Source organism: Pristis pectinata, chromosome 6, assembly GCF_009764475.1.
Source record: "Pristis pectinata isolate sPriPec2 chromosome 6, sPriPec2.1.pri, whole genome shotgun sequence".
Lineage (NCBI taxonomy): Eukaryota > Metazoa > Chordata > Chondrichthyes > Rhinopristiformes > Pristidae > Pristis > Pristis pectinata.
In genome coordinates this window covers 48,568,758-48,587,207 of record NC_067410.1, presented here as the reverse complement: position 1 = coordinate 48,587,207, position 18,450 = coordinate 48,568,758, and the positions used below count along the sequence as shown (strand labels likewise).

The following is an 18,450-nucleotide window of genomic DNA, read 5'->3' as shown; positions in this document are numbered from 1 at the left end:
GAAGAACCAGGAGATACATCACTCACCTCTGAGCTACACTTGTATCTACAGTATTTATGTGGCTGGCCAACTAAGTTTTTGGTCAATGGTCTTCTACAAATTATTGATAATGGAGAACTGGTCCCTATTAACGCCAACATTTGAATTAGGAGGAGCAATAGGCCACGGCTCATAATAGCTGCCCCATTTTTAAAAGATCTTCACTGATCAACCTCAACTTTGCATTTCTATTCATCTTTGGTATTCCTTCACCCCTTGGCTTATCAAGAATCTTTCTGCTTTAAAAATATTCAAAGACTCTACTCTGCTTCCACTGGCTTTGAGTAAGAGAGTTCCAAAGACTCACGACCCTGCAAGGGAAAGAATTTTGTCTCATCTCTGTCCTAAATGGGCAACCTCTCACATTGTTAAACAGTGCCCCTTACCTCTAGATTCTGGAGGAGACATGGATGGAACACATGGAAATATTGCAGTGGGGATGGGGGAGGAGGAGGGATAACTCACAGCCAAAGAATAAGCCTAATTTGTCTGATCCTTCCTCATGGGACAATCCAACTTTTGCTCAACTGCTTCCAAAGCATTAATATTCTTCCTTAAATAAGGAAGTATTCCACAGTAATCCAGATGTGCCTCACCAATACTGTATTTAACCGAAACATAACCTCCCTATTTCTATATTCAATTCCAAAAGTAATAAATGATAAACTTTTGCTACCTTTTTCAATTTCATGTTGTACCTGCATACCAACCTTTCACAAATTATGCACTAGGACACCAGATTCCTCTGCATCTCAGAGCTCTTTAATATCTGACCATTTAGATAAAATGCTTTTATTCTATATTTTCCTGACAAAATGGACAATTTCAGTTTCCCACATTATACTCCATTTGCCAGAACTGTGTCTACTCGCTTAACCCTTTCAGGGTATAGTATACCCCTGCTATACTATACCCCTTTCAGGCTGCTTATGTTCTTTTCACAGCTACCTTTCTGTCACCAGCAAATTTAATAACCATACTTTCAGTTGTTTTATCCTTGCAAAAAGTTGAGGCCTCTGAAATAACATCTGTGGCACACCATTTGTTACATTTTGCCAACCAAAAAAGACCCATTTTTACCTACTAATAGCTAACTACTGCCCATGTGTAGTGTGAAGGCTGTCATGTGACACCATTGAGCACATAGTCAAAAGCCACAGCACTGTCAATCAAGGTCTGGCTCCACCCACCCATTAGTGCACACCCTTGACCATTGGCTCTTGTACACACCTTTGTACCTGGCCGTGAATGATTGGACTATTTGAATTACCTGGGCTGGACCATCCAGCCCTCCAGCACTATAAAGAGTGCCACATGTGCATGGTTCTCTCTTTTTTGATTGCTCCAGGAATTGAAACAATGCCGAAGAGACCATTGGTAAGAGTGTGCACTTCCACAGGGGTTAGGCGCGTCCTAAGTAGATTCCCGGGAGCGTAGAGCTGATGCTTGCACTGAGTCAGGGGGCTTCAGGCATTGTATTGTTTCTTCCCTGATCATTTGTAACCAGTTTGTTTTGTGTGTGTGTGCGCATCTCACCCTCATTGTGATTTCCCCCACGTTCGCGATGACCTGGGTGCGAGTGTGCATCCATTCCCATTCATTCTGTCCCGTGTTTGTCTTTGTGAATAAATCATTTTTAAACTCCAAAGACTGTGTCCAGAGTCCTTGCCCTTTGAGACCTCAAAGAACCATTTTTATAACACCATGTTGAAATGTTATCTCCTACATCAAAAGCTTTTATTCTCCAAAATAATATTTGATATGCCACCTTATTGGGTGTCTTCTGGTAAACCAAGAATAGTAAGTCCAACATACAGTGGCATGCAAAAGTTTGGGCACCCCTGGTCAAAATTTCTGTTACTGTGAATAGCTAAGCAAGTAAAAGATGACCTGATATCCAAAAGGCATAAAGTTAAAGATGACATATTTCTTTAATACTTTAAGTAAGATTACTTTTTTATTTCCATCTTATACAATTTCAAAATAACAAAAAAGGAAAAGGGCCCAAAGCAAAAGTTTGGGCACCCTGCATGGTCAGTACTTAGTAACACCCCCTTTGGCAAGTATCACAGTTTGTAAACCCTTTCTGTGGCCAGCTAAGAGTCTTTCAATTCTTGTGTAGGGGATTTTTGCCCATTCTTCCTTGAAAAAGGCATCTAGTTCTGTGAGATTCTTGGGTCATCTTGCATGCACTGTTCTTTTGAGGTCTATGCACAGATTTCCGATGATATTTAGGTCAGGGGACTGTGAGGGCCACGGCAAAACCTTCAGCTTGTGCCTCTTGAGGTGCGTTTAGGATCGTTATCCTGTTGTAGAAGCCATCGTCTTTTCATCTTCAGCTTTTTTACATATGGTGTGATGTTTGCTTCCAGAATTTGCTGGTATTTAATTGAATTCATTCTTCCCTCTACCAGTGAAATGTTCCCCGTGCCACTGGATGCAACACAAGCCCAAAGCATGATCGATCCACCCCCGTGCTTAACAGTTGGAGAGGTGTTCTTTTCATGAAACCCTGCACCCTTTTTTCTGCAAACATACCTTTGCTCATGGTGACCAAAAAGTTCTATTTTAACTTCATCTGTCCACAGGACTTGTTTCCAAAATGCATCGGGCTTGTTTAGATGTTCCTTTTCAAACATCTGACGCTGAATTTTGTGGTGAGGATGCAGGAAAGTTTGGAGAAAAAAAGGGTGCAGAATTTCATGAAAAGAACACCTCTCCAACTGTTAAGCACGGGGGTGGATCGATTATGCTTTGGGCTTGTGTTGCAGCCAGTGGCACGAGGAACATTTCACTGGTAGAGGGAAGAATGAATTCAATTAAATACCAGCAAATTCTGGAAGCAAACATCACACCATCTGTTTAAAAAAGCTGAAGATGAAAAGAGGATGGCTTCTACAACACGATATCGATCCTAAACACCTCAAAATCCACAATGGACTACCTCAAGAGGCACAAGCTGAAGGTTTTGCCGTGGCCCTCACAGTCCCCCGACCTAAGCATCATCAAAAATCTGTGCATAGACCTCAAAAGAACAGTGCATGCAAGATGACCCAAGAATCTCACAGAACTAGAAGCCTTTTGCAAGGAAGAATGGGCAAAAATCCCCCACACAAGAATTGAAAGACTCTTAGCTGGCCACAGAAAGGGTTTACAAACTGTGATACTTGCCAAAGGGGGTGTTACTAAGTACTGACCATGCAGGGTGCCCAAACTTTTGCTTCGGGCCCTTTTCCTTTTTTGTTGTAACTGTAAAAGATGGAAATAAAAAAGTAATCTTGCTTAAAGTATTAAAGAAATGTGTCATCTTTAACTTTATGCCTTTTGGAAATCAGGTCATCTTTTACTTGCTTAGCTATTCACAGTAACAGAAATTTTGACCAGGGGTGCCCAAACTTTTGCATGCCACTGTATGTTACTTCAAAGACCTCTAATATATTGGTAAACATGATTTCCATTTCAAAACCCACATTGGCTTTCCCTAATTACCTTGATTTTTTTCTAAGTGCCCTGCTGTAACATTTTCCCTGTGGTAGATGTTAAGCTCACTTTAGTTTCCTGCTTTCTGTCTCTCATTTTTTGGACAATGGAGTTACATCTGCTATTTTTCAAGGAGGGAAGCTTTTCTGAATTAGGCAATTTTGGAAAATTAAAACCAATGCAACAACTATCTCAGAGCTCTGCAATCTCTGACCGTTTAGATGAAATACTTGTATGTTTTTTTTCCTGACAATTTCACACCTTCCCACATTGTACTCCATTTTTGGATCTTTGTCTACTCACTTAGTAATTTTATGTCTTTGCACTGTACTGCTGCCACAAAACAACAACTCTCTCACCAGCCACTTCTCTTAAAACCCTACTATGAAGTCCAGCAGGATCCAGAAATCTGTCAGCTTGCAGTTCCAGCAATTTGCTTAGTACCACTCTTTCCTTCCAATTCCCAATTTATAGCTATTTCTGCAATATTACCTGGATCCTCTATTGGGTAAATTCATTGAAAATACCTATTTAAGCCATTTGTAATCTCCCTGCTTTGTATTATTAATTCCCCAGTCTCAGTTTTTACAGGATCAACACTCACTTTGTTAACTCTATACTAACTCAATCTGGAGCAGAAGTGGTTAATCTCTCCATTGTCAGAGGTGATTATAGTCTAGTACTTAAATTGCATGAATGTTACTTGCTACTTATCACTCCAAGCCTGGTTTTTGTCCTGGTCATACTTAACTTCGGGATGCATTGCTTCATTTTCTGAGGAATTGTAAATGGAACTGGAAGACTGTGTAATGATCAGCAATCATCTCCATGACTGACCTTATGATAGAAGAAATGGTCATTGCTGAAGCAGTTGAAATAGTTGGCCCCAGACACTGTCCTGTAAATGGCTCAGGGCTGATATGATTGACCACAATCATCTTCCTTTGTGCTAGTTATTACTCCAGCCAACGCAGAGTTCTCCCCCCAAATTACCACTGATTTCAATTTTACCATAGCTCTTTATGGCCATACTCAGTCAAATGTTGCAGTCAAGTCAAGGGCAGTGAATCTCTCCTCACCTTTGGAATTCAACTCTGACTGTAATGGAAGTAAGGCACAGCTAGTTCTTCAGCATACATTTTTGGCACTAAGGCCAGGATTTTAGTGAGGACTATATCCTTTTCTGTAGCCAGTGCACTCAGCCATTTCTTGACATCTTGAATTGAATTGGTTGACAAGCGGCTTCCACAACGATGAGGATCTCAATAGCAGGTCAAGGTAAATCACCTCCTGACAATGACTGGAAATGCTTCAGCCAGGCTTTTGTGCTCATGTAGTGTCTTCTGTCATCATTGAAGCTTGGAATTTTCATGGAACTTTTCCATCCTGATTGTTGGTTAATTGTCTCCCACCATTTATGACATCAGAACTTTGATCTGATCTGGTGGTTGTCAGATTACTTACCCCTACCTATATCATGCTGCATCTATTATTTAACATGCTAGTAGTGCTGTGTTATAGTTTGTGGGTTGGCATCTCATCTTTAAGTGTGCCTATTGCTATTCCTGGAATGCCCTTCTATACTCATTGAACCAGGGTTGGTCCCCTGATTTGATTGTAATAAGAGAGACATATGCTAAGCCATGAGATTTTAAATTGTGTGGATTTTAAATAATGGATTAGTTCTGAATGTGTCTCATTTATCATATTCATAGTCCCAGGCAACATGATGAGGGGGTGGGGGGGGGGGTGCGTTCATCAGTGTGAGGGTAGTTTTCATCTTTGGAAGAATAGTTTTGTGCTCAATCTGATAAATATTGCCATGGACAAATTGAACAAATGCATCTGCATCAGGTGGATTGATGAGAACAAAGTTAATTAGACTTTCCCCTTGTTTTGGTTTTCCCAATGCTTGTCTGGCAATAGTGTCCTTCAGGACTCAACCAGGGCCATCAGTGGTGGAGCTACCAAGACACTCCAAAGATGAGGTCTCAGGCGTACACAACCTGAGGTCTATTCAGCACTGAGTCTGCTCTACCTCACAGAATGACTCTTGAATGTGGAGGGTGAGCTCATTTTGCCCTTCACATCCAGAAAAGCTAAGTGCAGGCAGGTGGTGTTGTGGGCTCAAACCTGGGCAGAAAGCCAGTCTCAGGATTCTCCAGCCATTAGTTTGTAAAGATTTAGCACATTTTATTTCCTTTGGCTGTGTTTTCTTGTCCTTATATGGACAGGGAGGTGCAGAGAGATTGGAGTTTAGGGAAGGGCAGTAAAGCTGAACTGTAATGTTGGAGACACCTGGAAACGTATTCAACACATGGATTATGTGGAGATTAACACATGGCTTCAATTGACTATTGTTTCCATTTCCTGGGTAGCAGGCAGCCACATTGAGAGGCTGGAGTGAGACAACTTCCAACATGTATCAGATGAAAAGAGCATAATTGCATTCACAGTGGGATGTGTCCAAGTTGAACTTTCAGATTTTGTTCTCAGTCACTGGCCCACTTCCATTCACCCTGGAAAGCCAGTGCCTCTCCTATGCCTCTGTTTATAACAGAAACGATGCTATCCATAGGCTTAACAGCATGTCCTAATACAGAGGTCCTTCTGCACTCAATCACTTTGAAATTGTACTACTTTGACTGCTTCTCATCATTCTTTCTTTCAAATGCATCACCTACTACTTCTCTGCATAAAATGTTATCTGCCATACTTCATCAATCTGTCTTAGTCTTCCTGAATTCTGACACCATCATCCTCACTATTTCCTATTTATCTAGGCTTTATATTATTCTAACCTTAAAAATTATATTCTGTATATCTAGGTTATGAATTATAAAGGGTAATTACCCAAATACTGATAGAGGGCAATGCTGATAGAGGGCTATCCTTTGGCCAATTTTGTATTCACACTTACATTCCCCCTTTAATCCTAAAGACTTCTGTTTAGCTACCACATCTATTACACGGTACTTTAGCAATTACCTTTTGACATAGCACACTCAGCTGCATTAGCCTCATCAATCCACCTACTACTTCACTGAAGAACTCAAACAACTCAAGTAAGAATTTTCTTCATCAATTTCACACTGGCTCTTGTTTTTCCAAGCCGCAATTAATGCTGTCTCAGATTATTGTTGCCAAAATATTCCTCCACTGCCAAATAAAGTCTGGCTTGCTTGATCCTTTCCTCACTTTTGAAGAGTGATGAAAGATTAACACCTCTTGGACCACTCTCATACTGAAGAAGGAATGGAAGACTCCAGCCAGAGCCACTTTTCACTTCTATTTAGCTGAGCAACCTGTAATGCATCCCATTTGGATCAGATGACTTTTCCATTTTGAGCACTAACAATTTTTGTAAACATCTCCAACACTACCTTTTTGTGGTATTCTTAACAGTGTGGAGGCAAAGAGGGATCTTGGGGTTCAAGTCCATACATCCCTCAAAGTTGCCACGCAAGTTGATAGGGTGGTGAAGGTGGCGTATGGTATGCTGGCCTTCATTAGTTGAGGGATTGAATTCAAGAGCAATGAGGTAATGTTGAGGCTCTCTAAAACTCTGGTTGGACCACACTTAAAGGGTATTGTGTTCAGTTCTGGTTGCCTCATTATAGGAAGGATGTGGAAGCTTTAGAGAGGGCGCAGAGGAGATTTACCAGGATGCTGCCTTGATTAGAGACCATGTCTTATGAGGAAAGATTGAGCGAGCTAGGGCTTTTCTCTTTACAGCAACAGAGGATGAGAGGTGACGATAGAAGCATAGAAGATTATGAGAGGCACAGATAGATTGAACAGCCAGCATTTTTTTCCCAGGGCAGCAATGGCCAATACCAGAGGCCATCTGTTTAAGGTGAGAGGAGGAAAGTTTAGGGAAGATGTCAGAAGTAGGTTTTTCAGAGTGGTGGGTGCCTGGAATGCACTGCCAGATATGTTGGTAGAGGCTCATACAATAGGGACATTTAAAAGACTCTTAGATAGGCACATGGATGTAAGAAAAATGGAGGGTTGTGGGTTGTGTAGGAGGGAAGGATTAGATTGATCATGGAATAGGTTTATACAGGTCAGCATAGCATTGTGGGCCAAAGGGCCTGTACTGTGCTGTACTGTTCTATGTTCTATCTCCTACTTATCTAAAAAAAATATCCATTATTGTTTATCCTGCTTACCCAATATATCTGCTACTTCCTCTTTTACTGTAACACTAGAAGTATGCTCTCCTTTTAGGAAAATTGATGAAAATGATCATCCTGCAGTATATCTATGCCTTCTGCTTCCACATAATTAAGCATTAAAATATTAAAGTATATTTACTAATCAAGAAATCAATTGCTTCCACCAAAACTGAGATAATGATCAGTTTTTACAAGCAGCCATCAGTGGGAGAAGCAACTCACTCACTCCCCCTTTGAAGAAATCGGTTGTAAAACACAGTACACTCATGAAGTGCAGAAATTTAAATGGCAAGCTTTACATTTAAACACTTAATGTATTTCTTTACTAAAGCTCTGTCAGCACTGTTGTTCCGTGGCTAATAACCCATGGTAGAGTAACAGAATTTGTAACATAAATACCTCAGCAAAATAAATGCAGCCTTTTTTCCAGTAATTAAAATATTTGAATGCTATAATATTTCCACCAACAAGAAAATTTCTTAACAAAATGCTATGTTACAAGACCAACAGGAACACTATTTTACCTGTCTGTGAGTGGGGTGATGACCAAACGACCAGTGTTTCCCAGGTATTCATAACCATAGAGAAATTCAGCATTTACTGCACATACACGAAGATCATCTCGTGCCCAATAGTACCTGAAAGAGAATTTTCCATGCTTTAATACTGGAGTTGCAAAGGCACACACTGCATAATCCATTCACTTACTCAACCCAGCTTTCTGAACAGTTAAGAATGGATATTCATTTACATTTCTCCAGTATACACACTGTGAATTACTGCTTCTGCACACACAAAATCATTGAATCCCCACTGGGAGATTGTATTCTACTGAATTATCCAAAGATACACGAATAAAATTAGACATCTAGATTTGGTATTGGGAGGGCAAACATTCAGCTGAGCGACTCACATTTCAGGAAGGTCAGACATCCTGGAAAATGTTCTAAGAAGGACCACTGAATTTAGAATTTTAAAGCACTGTTTATACTAAACACACAGATAAAGGTGCAGGAGGGAAAATCTGCAAACCTTGACCATTTGGGGTAAGTTCTGGAAAATGGGCTGCATCTGGGCAGGGCTAATATCAATGTTCTTATAGGGAGGTTAGTTAAAACCATAGGGAATTATTTGAACTAATTTGGTGAGATTGGGGCATTAGCATGATGCTTAAGAAAGGAGATACAGGTGCAGAAAAGACTGAGAGAGACAACCTTTTGTGATATTGGTCCACAAGTGTGCAGTCAATAGAGGACATGGACCAGCTGTGCAACAGGCAAGTCTTCACGACGTGTGGAACATACTTCATTATTACATATATGTAACCAGCCTCATTGGTTGCAAGTTGTGGACTGCAACACTGTGAAATGGAGACACTGCAGATGCTGGAATCTGCAGCAGCACACGAAGTGCTGGAGGAACTCAGTGGGTCAGGCAGTGTCTATGGAGGGAAATGGACAGTCAATGTTTCAGGTTGAGACCCTTCATCCGGACTGGCAGGCCCATTGTTTCTGCCTGCTCCTGCAAAGATTCTGCCACAACCTTTTAATCTCTTTAGATTATTGAAATGCTGCCAACAACTGCAGGATTAAAAACATTAAACAAGCTTCAAAATGTGGAAAGGGATAAATTCAACAACTGCAATTCAATCAGTGTAACATCAGTAAAAGTATTAACTAAAAGTAAATCATTTTTGACGATTAATCTTTTTAAATGATGTAACAATGACAATTAATAAAGATGTCATACTTAATGCATATACAGAATTTCAAAATACGTTTTGCTAAAGTACCATGTACTGGGCATTAGCAAAATAGAAAAATAAAAGGATTAAAGATGTAATGACTGTACAGGTACAAAAATTGGCTAAAGGATACAAAGCAGAGTGGGAATATTTGTTTTCAGACTTAAAGGAAGTGTTTGATTATTTCTCTCAGTGGTCAATGTTGCTCTTTTTTGATTCATATTATTAACATGTTGTTATTCAGATTGGGTATGGAAGGCATAAATTCAAGGATTAAAAGTGAAATAAAATTCAGAAATTTGGTAGATAATGAGGAGAATAATATTAGAGTTCATAGCATTGTGGTTATGTCAGTTCTTATGCACAAGATAGATAGAAATGCACTTGGATATCTGTAATATTGCTCAGTCGTCTCTTTGACAATGTGTTTCTTCTCAAAATTGTTTAGGGGGCACACATAGTGTCCAGCACTCCCCTTCTGCACAGTGGTTATAATGGTGCACAAGATTATAATGTATAATACTGGTCTGCATCAAAAGTATTAATTCAGTATAGATAATGCCTGCTAAAAGGCTTCGATCATCACACACAAAATGCTGGAGGAACTCAGCAGGTCAGTCAGCATCCATGGAGGGAAATGAACAGTCGACATTTCAGGTCAAGACACTTCATCAGGACTGGAAAGGAAGAGGGCAGAAGCCAGAATAAGATGGTGGGGGGAGTGGGAGGAGCACAGGCTGGCAGGTGATAGGTGAGTCCAGGTGAGAGGAGGAAGGTACGTGGGTGGGGGAGGGGGATGAAAGGGAGTGATGTAAGAAGCTGAGAGGTGATAGGTAGAAGAGGCAAAGGGCTGAAGAAGAAGGAATCCGGTAGGAGAGGGCAGTGGACCATGGAATAAATGGAAGGAGGTGGGGAATAGATGGGCAGGTCATGAGGGCAGGGGAGCGGAAAGGTGAGAGGGCCACAGGAATCAAGGAAGACAAGGGGAGGTAAGAGGGGAGGGGTTATCAGTAGATAGAGATGTCGATGTTGAGGCTGTCAGGTTGGATACAACCAAGGCAGAATTTGAGGTGTTGTTCCTCCAACCTGCATCTGGCCTCAATGTGGCAGTTGAGGAGGCTGTGGATAGACATGTCAGTATGGGAGTGGGATGTAGAATTGAAGTGGCTGGCCACTGGGAGATCCTTGCTTTTGTGGCGGATGGAACAAAGGTGCTCAATGAAACAGTCACCCAATCTGCGTCAGGTCTTACCAATGTAGAAGAGGCCGCACTGGGAGCACCAGATACAATCAATGCCCATCTATTTCCCACCTCCTTCCCTTTATTCCATGGTCTACTTTCCTCACTGATCACATTCCTTCTTCAGCCCTTTGCCTCTTCTACCTATCACCTCTCAGCTTACATCACTCCCTTTCATCCCCTCCCACACTCACCTACCTTCCCCTTCTCACCTGGACTCACCTATCACCTGCCTGCGTGCACTCCTCCCCTCCCCCAACCTTCTTATTCTGGCTTCTGCCCGCTTCCTTTCCAGTCTTGATGAAGGGTCTCGACCCGAAACATCGACTGTTTATTCCCCTCCACAGATGTTGCCTGACCTGCTGAGTTTCTCCAGCATTTTGTGTGTGTTGCTCCAGATTTCAGCATCTGCAGAATCTCTTGTGTTTCTATCATCACGTTGCTTAATTGGAAAAGTAGGTAAAAGAATATTGGCATCTTGATATTAACAAGGTACTGGTGGAACCATTGTTTTCTCTTGCATACCATCCAGTCCTTTCCACTGATAAAACAGATTGTTACCTGAGCTGGCTGATCCACTCAAAGTCATTCTCACTTTGAACATTTTCCTCCAGCAGATTAGCCACTACATCCTTGGCATGGACTTCAATCACAATCAATGCTGATAGAATTGTTCTTTGCATCCTTGTCAATTTCCCTCGCACAAGAGTCACCAAATCATTCAGCTTTTGTTAAAAATAAAAGGATAATAAAAAGTGATTTAAAAGAAAAATCTGCATTCATCACCATTTATTATTGTTGGAGTACCTGTAAAATATATTGAAGAATCATTACTGAAAATAAATATACAAAATAAAACTTTTTTTTAACGTAAACCAATCCAAAAGAAATCACCAGAGGAAGTTGGTATGATCCCAGAGTGTTGAAGGAAGTTGGAAAGGAGGATGCGGGCCATCATTTTCTGAATAGTTTTAAAAGCAGGTATTATGTCAAAGAATAATGGCAAGTTACACATTTTCCGAAAATAAGGAAGGAAAAATAAAGGGTTGTTAGTATTACCTCAATTGTGGCCAAACTCTTTGGTAAAATTAGTAATCAGGGTCAAATAGTTTAATTAACTGAATGATGACAAAATGACAACGAACAGACAGAGAGAAAGGAATTAAGGCTCCTTGTGAATTATTAATATGTATGTATTAAGGTGAGTCACAGGAGACAGTACCAATGTACATGGGCCTAGAAATTCAATCATGTAATGTGTACTTTTTTAAAAGTTCTGATACATCTAGTCATGAATGGTGATAATTCTGTAAATAACTGTCTATCAATTCAGAAGGCCGAAGCATTGGTGACCATGTTGATCCAGATATGCCAAATAGATGATCCACGTTGCTTCCTCCTGTCTTTAGCCAATTCAGCTCACTCCACATGACATCAAAGAATTGCTGAGAGTATTGGATATGGGACCAGACAACCTCCCAGCTGTAATACTGAGGACTTAACTCCAGAAGTGGTAGAAATGGTCCAAAAATATTCCAACCGATGGAGACATATCTCTCAGAAACGGAAATGGTTGTTTTTTTTTAGGTCATCCAAGCCCCATGACATCACTGCAGGATTTCTTCAAGTCCTAGTATCCTAAGCTCAACCATTTTCAGTGGCTTCATCAATGACTTTCCTTCCATCATAAGGTCAAAAATTCGTGGAAGTTCGCTGATGATTGCATAATTCTATTTACAACTACTCAGCAAGTAGATGTCTATTGCTGCGTGATTTAGAATGTAGACAATTTTTAGGCCTGGCTGATAATTGGGAAATAACATGCACACCATTAAGGTGCCAGGCTAACTATTTAGCCTTGACATTGAATGTCATCCCCATTGCTGAATGCTCCACCAACATTCGTCTGGTCACTGCTAACCAGAGACTCAACTGACCAGCCATGTAAATATTGTGACTACCACAGCAGTTTAGAGATTGGGTATCCTGCTTCAAATGACTCACCTTCTGACATGCCAAAGGCTTTCCATCATTTACAAGGTACCCATGAGAGATTTTTATACCTACAGAATACCTGCATGAATGCAGCTCCAACACTCTAGAAGCTTGACACCATCCAGAACCAAGCAATCCACTTTATTGCCACACTAACTTTATCCTAAACATACATTCCCTCCACCTTTAGAATTCAAGCAGAAAGTTTGGATGCATTCAAGGTTTCCTCTATTGTTGCTGATAGAAGGTTGTTCTCAGTGCTTTCAGTGGCACTTATCTTCCAAAAACCACCATGTATTTTGACGAGACCACTGGACTCAAGATCTCATCACAGCCTTAGTCCAAACATGAACCAAAGACTCAGATTCCAGAGATGAACTAAGCCATCACTTGACTAAAGTGTCACTTCAAGATGTTTTGGTAAAAATGAAGTCACAGGACATCAAAGGGAAAACTCTCCTCTGGCTGGTCATTTCTTACACAAAGGAAGATGGTTGTAGTTGTAGGTCAATCATCCCAGTCCCAGGACATCACTGCAGGAATTCATCAGGGCAGTGTTCTACGCCAACCCATCTTCACCTACATCATCAATGATCTTCCATCAAAAGTTCAGAGGTTGGAATATTTGCTGATGATTCCTCAATGTAGTTCTCAACTCTTCAGAAATGAAATCATCCATCTCTATATGTAGCAAGACCTAGACAATATTCTGGCATAGACTGATGTGTGTGGCTGCAAATAACATTCAGGCATGAGCTGCAGATAACCTTCATGCCACCCAAGTACCTGGAATGATGATCTCCAACAAGTTACCCTTGCCATTCAACAACCATTGCCATCTCTGAGTCCCTCACCATTATTACCCTTGTGGTCATCATTGACCAGAAATTCAACTGGACAAGTCTATGGCTGCAAGAGCAGGTCAAAGACTGGATATCCTGGAGAGAATGGATCATTTCCTGACTCCCCAGCGACTTTCCATCATCTACTAGGTATGCATGAACTATTCCCTACGTGCCTGGATGGGTCAAACTCCAACTCCAACAACACTCAAGTATCACACCATCCAACACAAAACAATCCGCTTAAATGGTGCTTAATCCAACAGTTTAAGCATTCACTCCCTTCATCACCAATGCACTAGAGATTCATAGAGTCATAAACATGGACACAGGCCCTTTGGCCCAACTATGGATGTAGTGAACATGATTTACAAAGTGCAGTGTAAGTTGCATGCCATAGCTGCTTGAACATCACTTCTCAATCCTTGATCCCAACCACTGAAAAAGAATATGGTAGCAGGTTCATACAAACAGCACCATTTGCAGGTTTCCTTTAAGGGCAAACACTTGACTGATTTGGAAATAAATTGGCATTCCATCATTGTTTCAAGTGTAAATTCTGAAACTTAATACCCAAGGCACTTACGGTACTTATCAGAAGGACTACAGAGGCTCCCCGTCTCATGGGCAATTAATTATTGGCAGTAAATGCAGGCCTGCAATGTCATGTTCCATTGAAGAAATAAAAAGAATAATAACACATACAAATGAGGAAACACTGCAGTTAGGACCACCATCTTGTGGATCCTGATGACGTTCTCCATTTGGCTCTTGGTGGCTTGATGCTACTGATGAAATCGAGTTATGACCTCCAAAAAGCTATCAGGAATGCCAAGAGACAATACCAGTTCAAAATAGAGTCCCAGACTAGCCGTCAATTATGGCAGGGCTTACATGCTATAACGGGCTACAAAACAAAGTCGGGCAGCATAGTCAACAACAGCGCATCCCTTTCTGATGAGCTTAATGCATTCTATGCACATTTTGAACATAAGAGGAGTGGATTGTTACCACCCACCCTGACAGCCTGCATTGCAACTGAACCCGTGGTCACTGTCGAGGATGTAAGATCAGTCTTCCGGAGAGTGAACCCAAGGAAAACATATGGGCTGGATGGCGTCCCTAGCCGTGTGCTCAGATAGTGTGCTGATCAGTTGGCGGGGATATTTGCAGACACATTTAACCTCTCCCTGCTTCAATGTGAGGTTCCCACCTGTTTTAAGAAGACCACTATCATCCCAGTACCTAAGAAAAACAAGGTAACATGCCTTAATGACTACTGACCAGTGGCTCTGACATCCACCATCATGAAGTGTTTCTTGAGGCTGGTCATGGCAAGCATTAAGTCCAGCCTCCCAGACAACCTCAACCCACTGCCTACTGCCGAAAAAGGTCAACAGTGGATCCATCTCCCTGGTCCTACACTCATCTCTGGAGCATCTGGACAGTAAAGGCACCTATGTTAGACTATTGTTTATGGACTACAGCTCGGCCTTCAATACTATAACTCCAAGCAAACTCATCACAAAACTACGAGATCTTGGACTCAACACCTCCCTCTGTAACTGGATCCTTGACTATCTGGCCAACAGACTGCAATCAGTGAGGATAGGCAGCAACACCTCCAACACAATTATTCTCAACACCGATGCCCAACAAGGCTGCGTCCTCAGCCCTCTACTCTACTCCCTATACACTCATGACTGTGTGGCCAGATTCTGCTCTAACTCCATCTACAAGTTTGCAGATTATACTACCGTAGTAGGCTGTATCTTAAATAATGATGAGTTGGACTACATGAAGATAGAGAACTTAGTAACATGGTTTCATGAAAACAACCTTTCCCTCAATGTCAACAAAACAAAAGAACTGGTCATTGACTTCAGTAAAGGGGGTGGTGTACATGCACCTGTCTACATCAATGATGCTAAGGTCGAGAGGGTTGAGAGCTTCAGGTTCCCAGGAGTGAACATCACCAATAGCCTGCCCTGGTCCAACCACGTAGATGCCACAGCCAAGAAAGTTCACCAGCACCTCTACTTCTTCAGGGGGCTAAAGAAATTTGGCATGTCCCCTTTGATATTCATTAACTTTTATTGATGCACCACAGAAAGCATCTGATCTGGATACATCATGGCTTGGTATGGCAATTGCTCTGCCCGGGACTGCAAGAAACTGCAGAGAGTTGTGGACACAGCCCACTACGTCACAGAAACCGGCCTCTCCTCCATGGACTCCATCTATACCCCTCATGTCTTGGTGAAGCAGCCAGCCTAATTAAAGACCCCACCCATCTGGGTCATTCTCTCTTCTCTCCTCTCCCATCAGGCAGAAGATACAGAAGCCTGAGGGCACATACAACCAGGTTCAAGGACAGCTTCTATCCCATGGTGATAAGACTACTGAATGGTTCCCTTATACAATAGATGGACTCTTGACCTCACAATCTACCTTGCTGTGACCTTCACCAGAGCGAAGCAGGCCAAGAGGAAGCAAAGTGAGTTAAAAGAAATATTGCCATCATAAACCATGTGCAAAAGTCTATAACCATGCCCATAGCTGTAGCTGTCATCACACTTCATCTGCAGTTGGTCTGAAACACAAGACTGTTACCACACATAGATGGTCCTCATTAAAATTAGACATTATCAGATCCCAAAAGGGGACCATTAGCACAAACCACCCACAGTGATTAGAAACAAGGCATGCTGCCACATAGTCATCCAGTACAAGGACTGTTATTCAACAGCACCTTCAATGAGTCTGTAATGAGGCCTGTTTACTTGCACCATCTGTACTATTCCAAATCATTGCCCATCATCACCATCTTCCTGCAATGAGTAAAAAAGACTATTATCAAAAACTATCTGCATTGTGTCCATAAGGGGGGCTATCAGCATAAGCCAATTGTAGTATTCCAAAACAAGGCCTGTTTTCTCTGATCACCTGCAATGAACCTAAATGAGGTTTCAGAATCAGAATCAGGTTTATTATCACTGACATATGTCGCGAAATTTGTCATTTTGCGACAGTATTACAGTGCAAGACATAAAGACATAAAAATTATTATAAGTTACAAAAACGAATAAATAGTGCAAAAGAGGAATAATGAGGTAGTGTTCATGGGTTCATGGACCATTCAGAAATCTAATGACAGAGGGGAAGAAGCTGTTCCTGAAATGTTGAGTGTAGGTTTTCAGGCTCCTGTACATCCTCCCCGATGGTAGTAATGTGAAGAGGGCATGTCCTGGGTGAAGTGGGTCCTTAATGATGGATACTGCCTTCTTGAGGCACTGCCTCTTGAAGATGCCCTCGATGGTGGGTGGGAGGGTTGTGCCCGTGATGGAGCTGGCTGATTTACAACCCTCCACAGCTTCTTTCGATCCTGCACATTGGAGCCTCCATACCAGGCAGTGATGCAGCTAGTCAGAATGCTCTCCACTGTACACTTGTAGAAATTTGCAAGAGTCTTTGGTGACATACCAAATCTCCTCAGACTCCTAATGAAGTAGAGTTGCTGGTGTGCCTTCTTCATGATTGCCTCAATGTGTTGGGCCCAAGATAGATTCTCTGAGATGTTGGTGCCCTGGAACTTGAAGCTGTTCACCCTTTCCACCGCTGACCCCTCAATGAAGACTGGTGTGTGTTATCCCAACTTCCCCTTCCTGAAGTCCACAATCAATTCCCTGGTCTTGCTGACATTGAGTGAGAGGTTGTTGTTGCAACACCACTCAACCAACCAATCTATCTCACTCTTGTACACCTCCTTTTGTTATCACAGACAGTGAATCTGTAATAAGGCCTAGATTACACACCACCTGCACTTAGTATGTGATCAAGTTAGTTAAAACACACCACTAAAATGAGTCCATGAATGGACTAATTACAGCACATGATATGTAGGAGGTCATTTACTGTTTGCTAGACCCTCTCTGCTTCTCCATTAAAATTTAAATGTCATGCTCAGCTCCAAGAACGGCTGATCCCAGAAATTATATAATAGAGGTCAGAAATACAGGAAATCAAATAACTGATGTAAAGTTAACCTTTGCACCCACCCACACAAGCACCCCAGATTTCTCCATTAGAGGATTATCCTTTTCTTGTTGGCTGAGCTTTCTGATGGAAAACTATCAAATCCCTGGTATAGAGAAAGTAGAATCTTTGTGGGCATTCCTTGGTAGCATTGTGCTAGTGGAGGAGTCCCCTCCAAGAATCCAGATAAAACTATTCAGAACAGTAATGACATAAAGTAGTTGGAAAGGAAAATTTAAAAAAAACTGCAGATGCTGGAAATCTGAAATAAAAACAGAAAATGCTGGAAACATTCAGCAGATAAGGCCAAATCTGTGGAAGAAGAAATGGAGTTAATGTTTCAGGTTGAAGACTCATTGTCAGAGCTGTGGAGGAGAGAAAACGAGTTTGTATCAAGCAGCAGGGAGAGTGCAGGAGGAGTCAATAGGACAAAGGGAATATCTCTGCTAAGGCGAGGCCTCATTGTTGCCATACTAACCTGACTCCCCAGCTTCGGGAAGAGTCTGCTCTCTAGATCTCCATTCTGTAATGCTTCAGATACCTCCATGGTCCAAAAGGTTTGGCAGCCTGCAATAACAACCTGGCCAGGCCAGATCAGAACCCACTCTGTACGAAGAGTCTACATAAAGCAGAATAATTTAGTTTATGTAGTATACATTATGAAATTAATTATCATAAAAGCTTAATTAACAGAATGGAAAACTGATTTAACATTTAAACAGATCTTTGATTTTGACAATTCTGCAAATATTATTTAATGAGTAAGTGGATAATCTACAGAATCAGCTTTATGGGGAGGCAGTAGAAGCAAATAGTTACTTAAGTAAATTTAATTTCTTTGGAAGATAATATTCGGGAACATAATATACAAGAAGTGAGCTATGACATGTAACTTGG

General features: G+C 41.4%; 1 protein-coding gene across 1 annotated transcript in view; it reads right to left on the bottom strand.

Annotated features, from left to right (window-relative positions):
* The window catches only part of dnah1 (dynein, axonemal, heavy chain 1), a gene marked incomplete at its 5' end in the record, with an annotated part of 293,077 nt that overhangs the window by 182,250 nt on the left and 92,377 nt on the right, over positions 1-18,450 (bottom strand). The window contains 3 exon segments of the mRNA XM_052017691.1: positions 8,222-8,335; positions 11,243-11,406; positions 18,032-18,172. Of these exon segments, the coding sequence (XP_051873651.1) occupies positions 8,222-8,335; positions 11,243-11,406; positions 18,032-18,172 (419 nt within the window).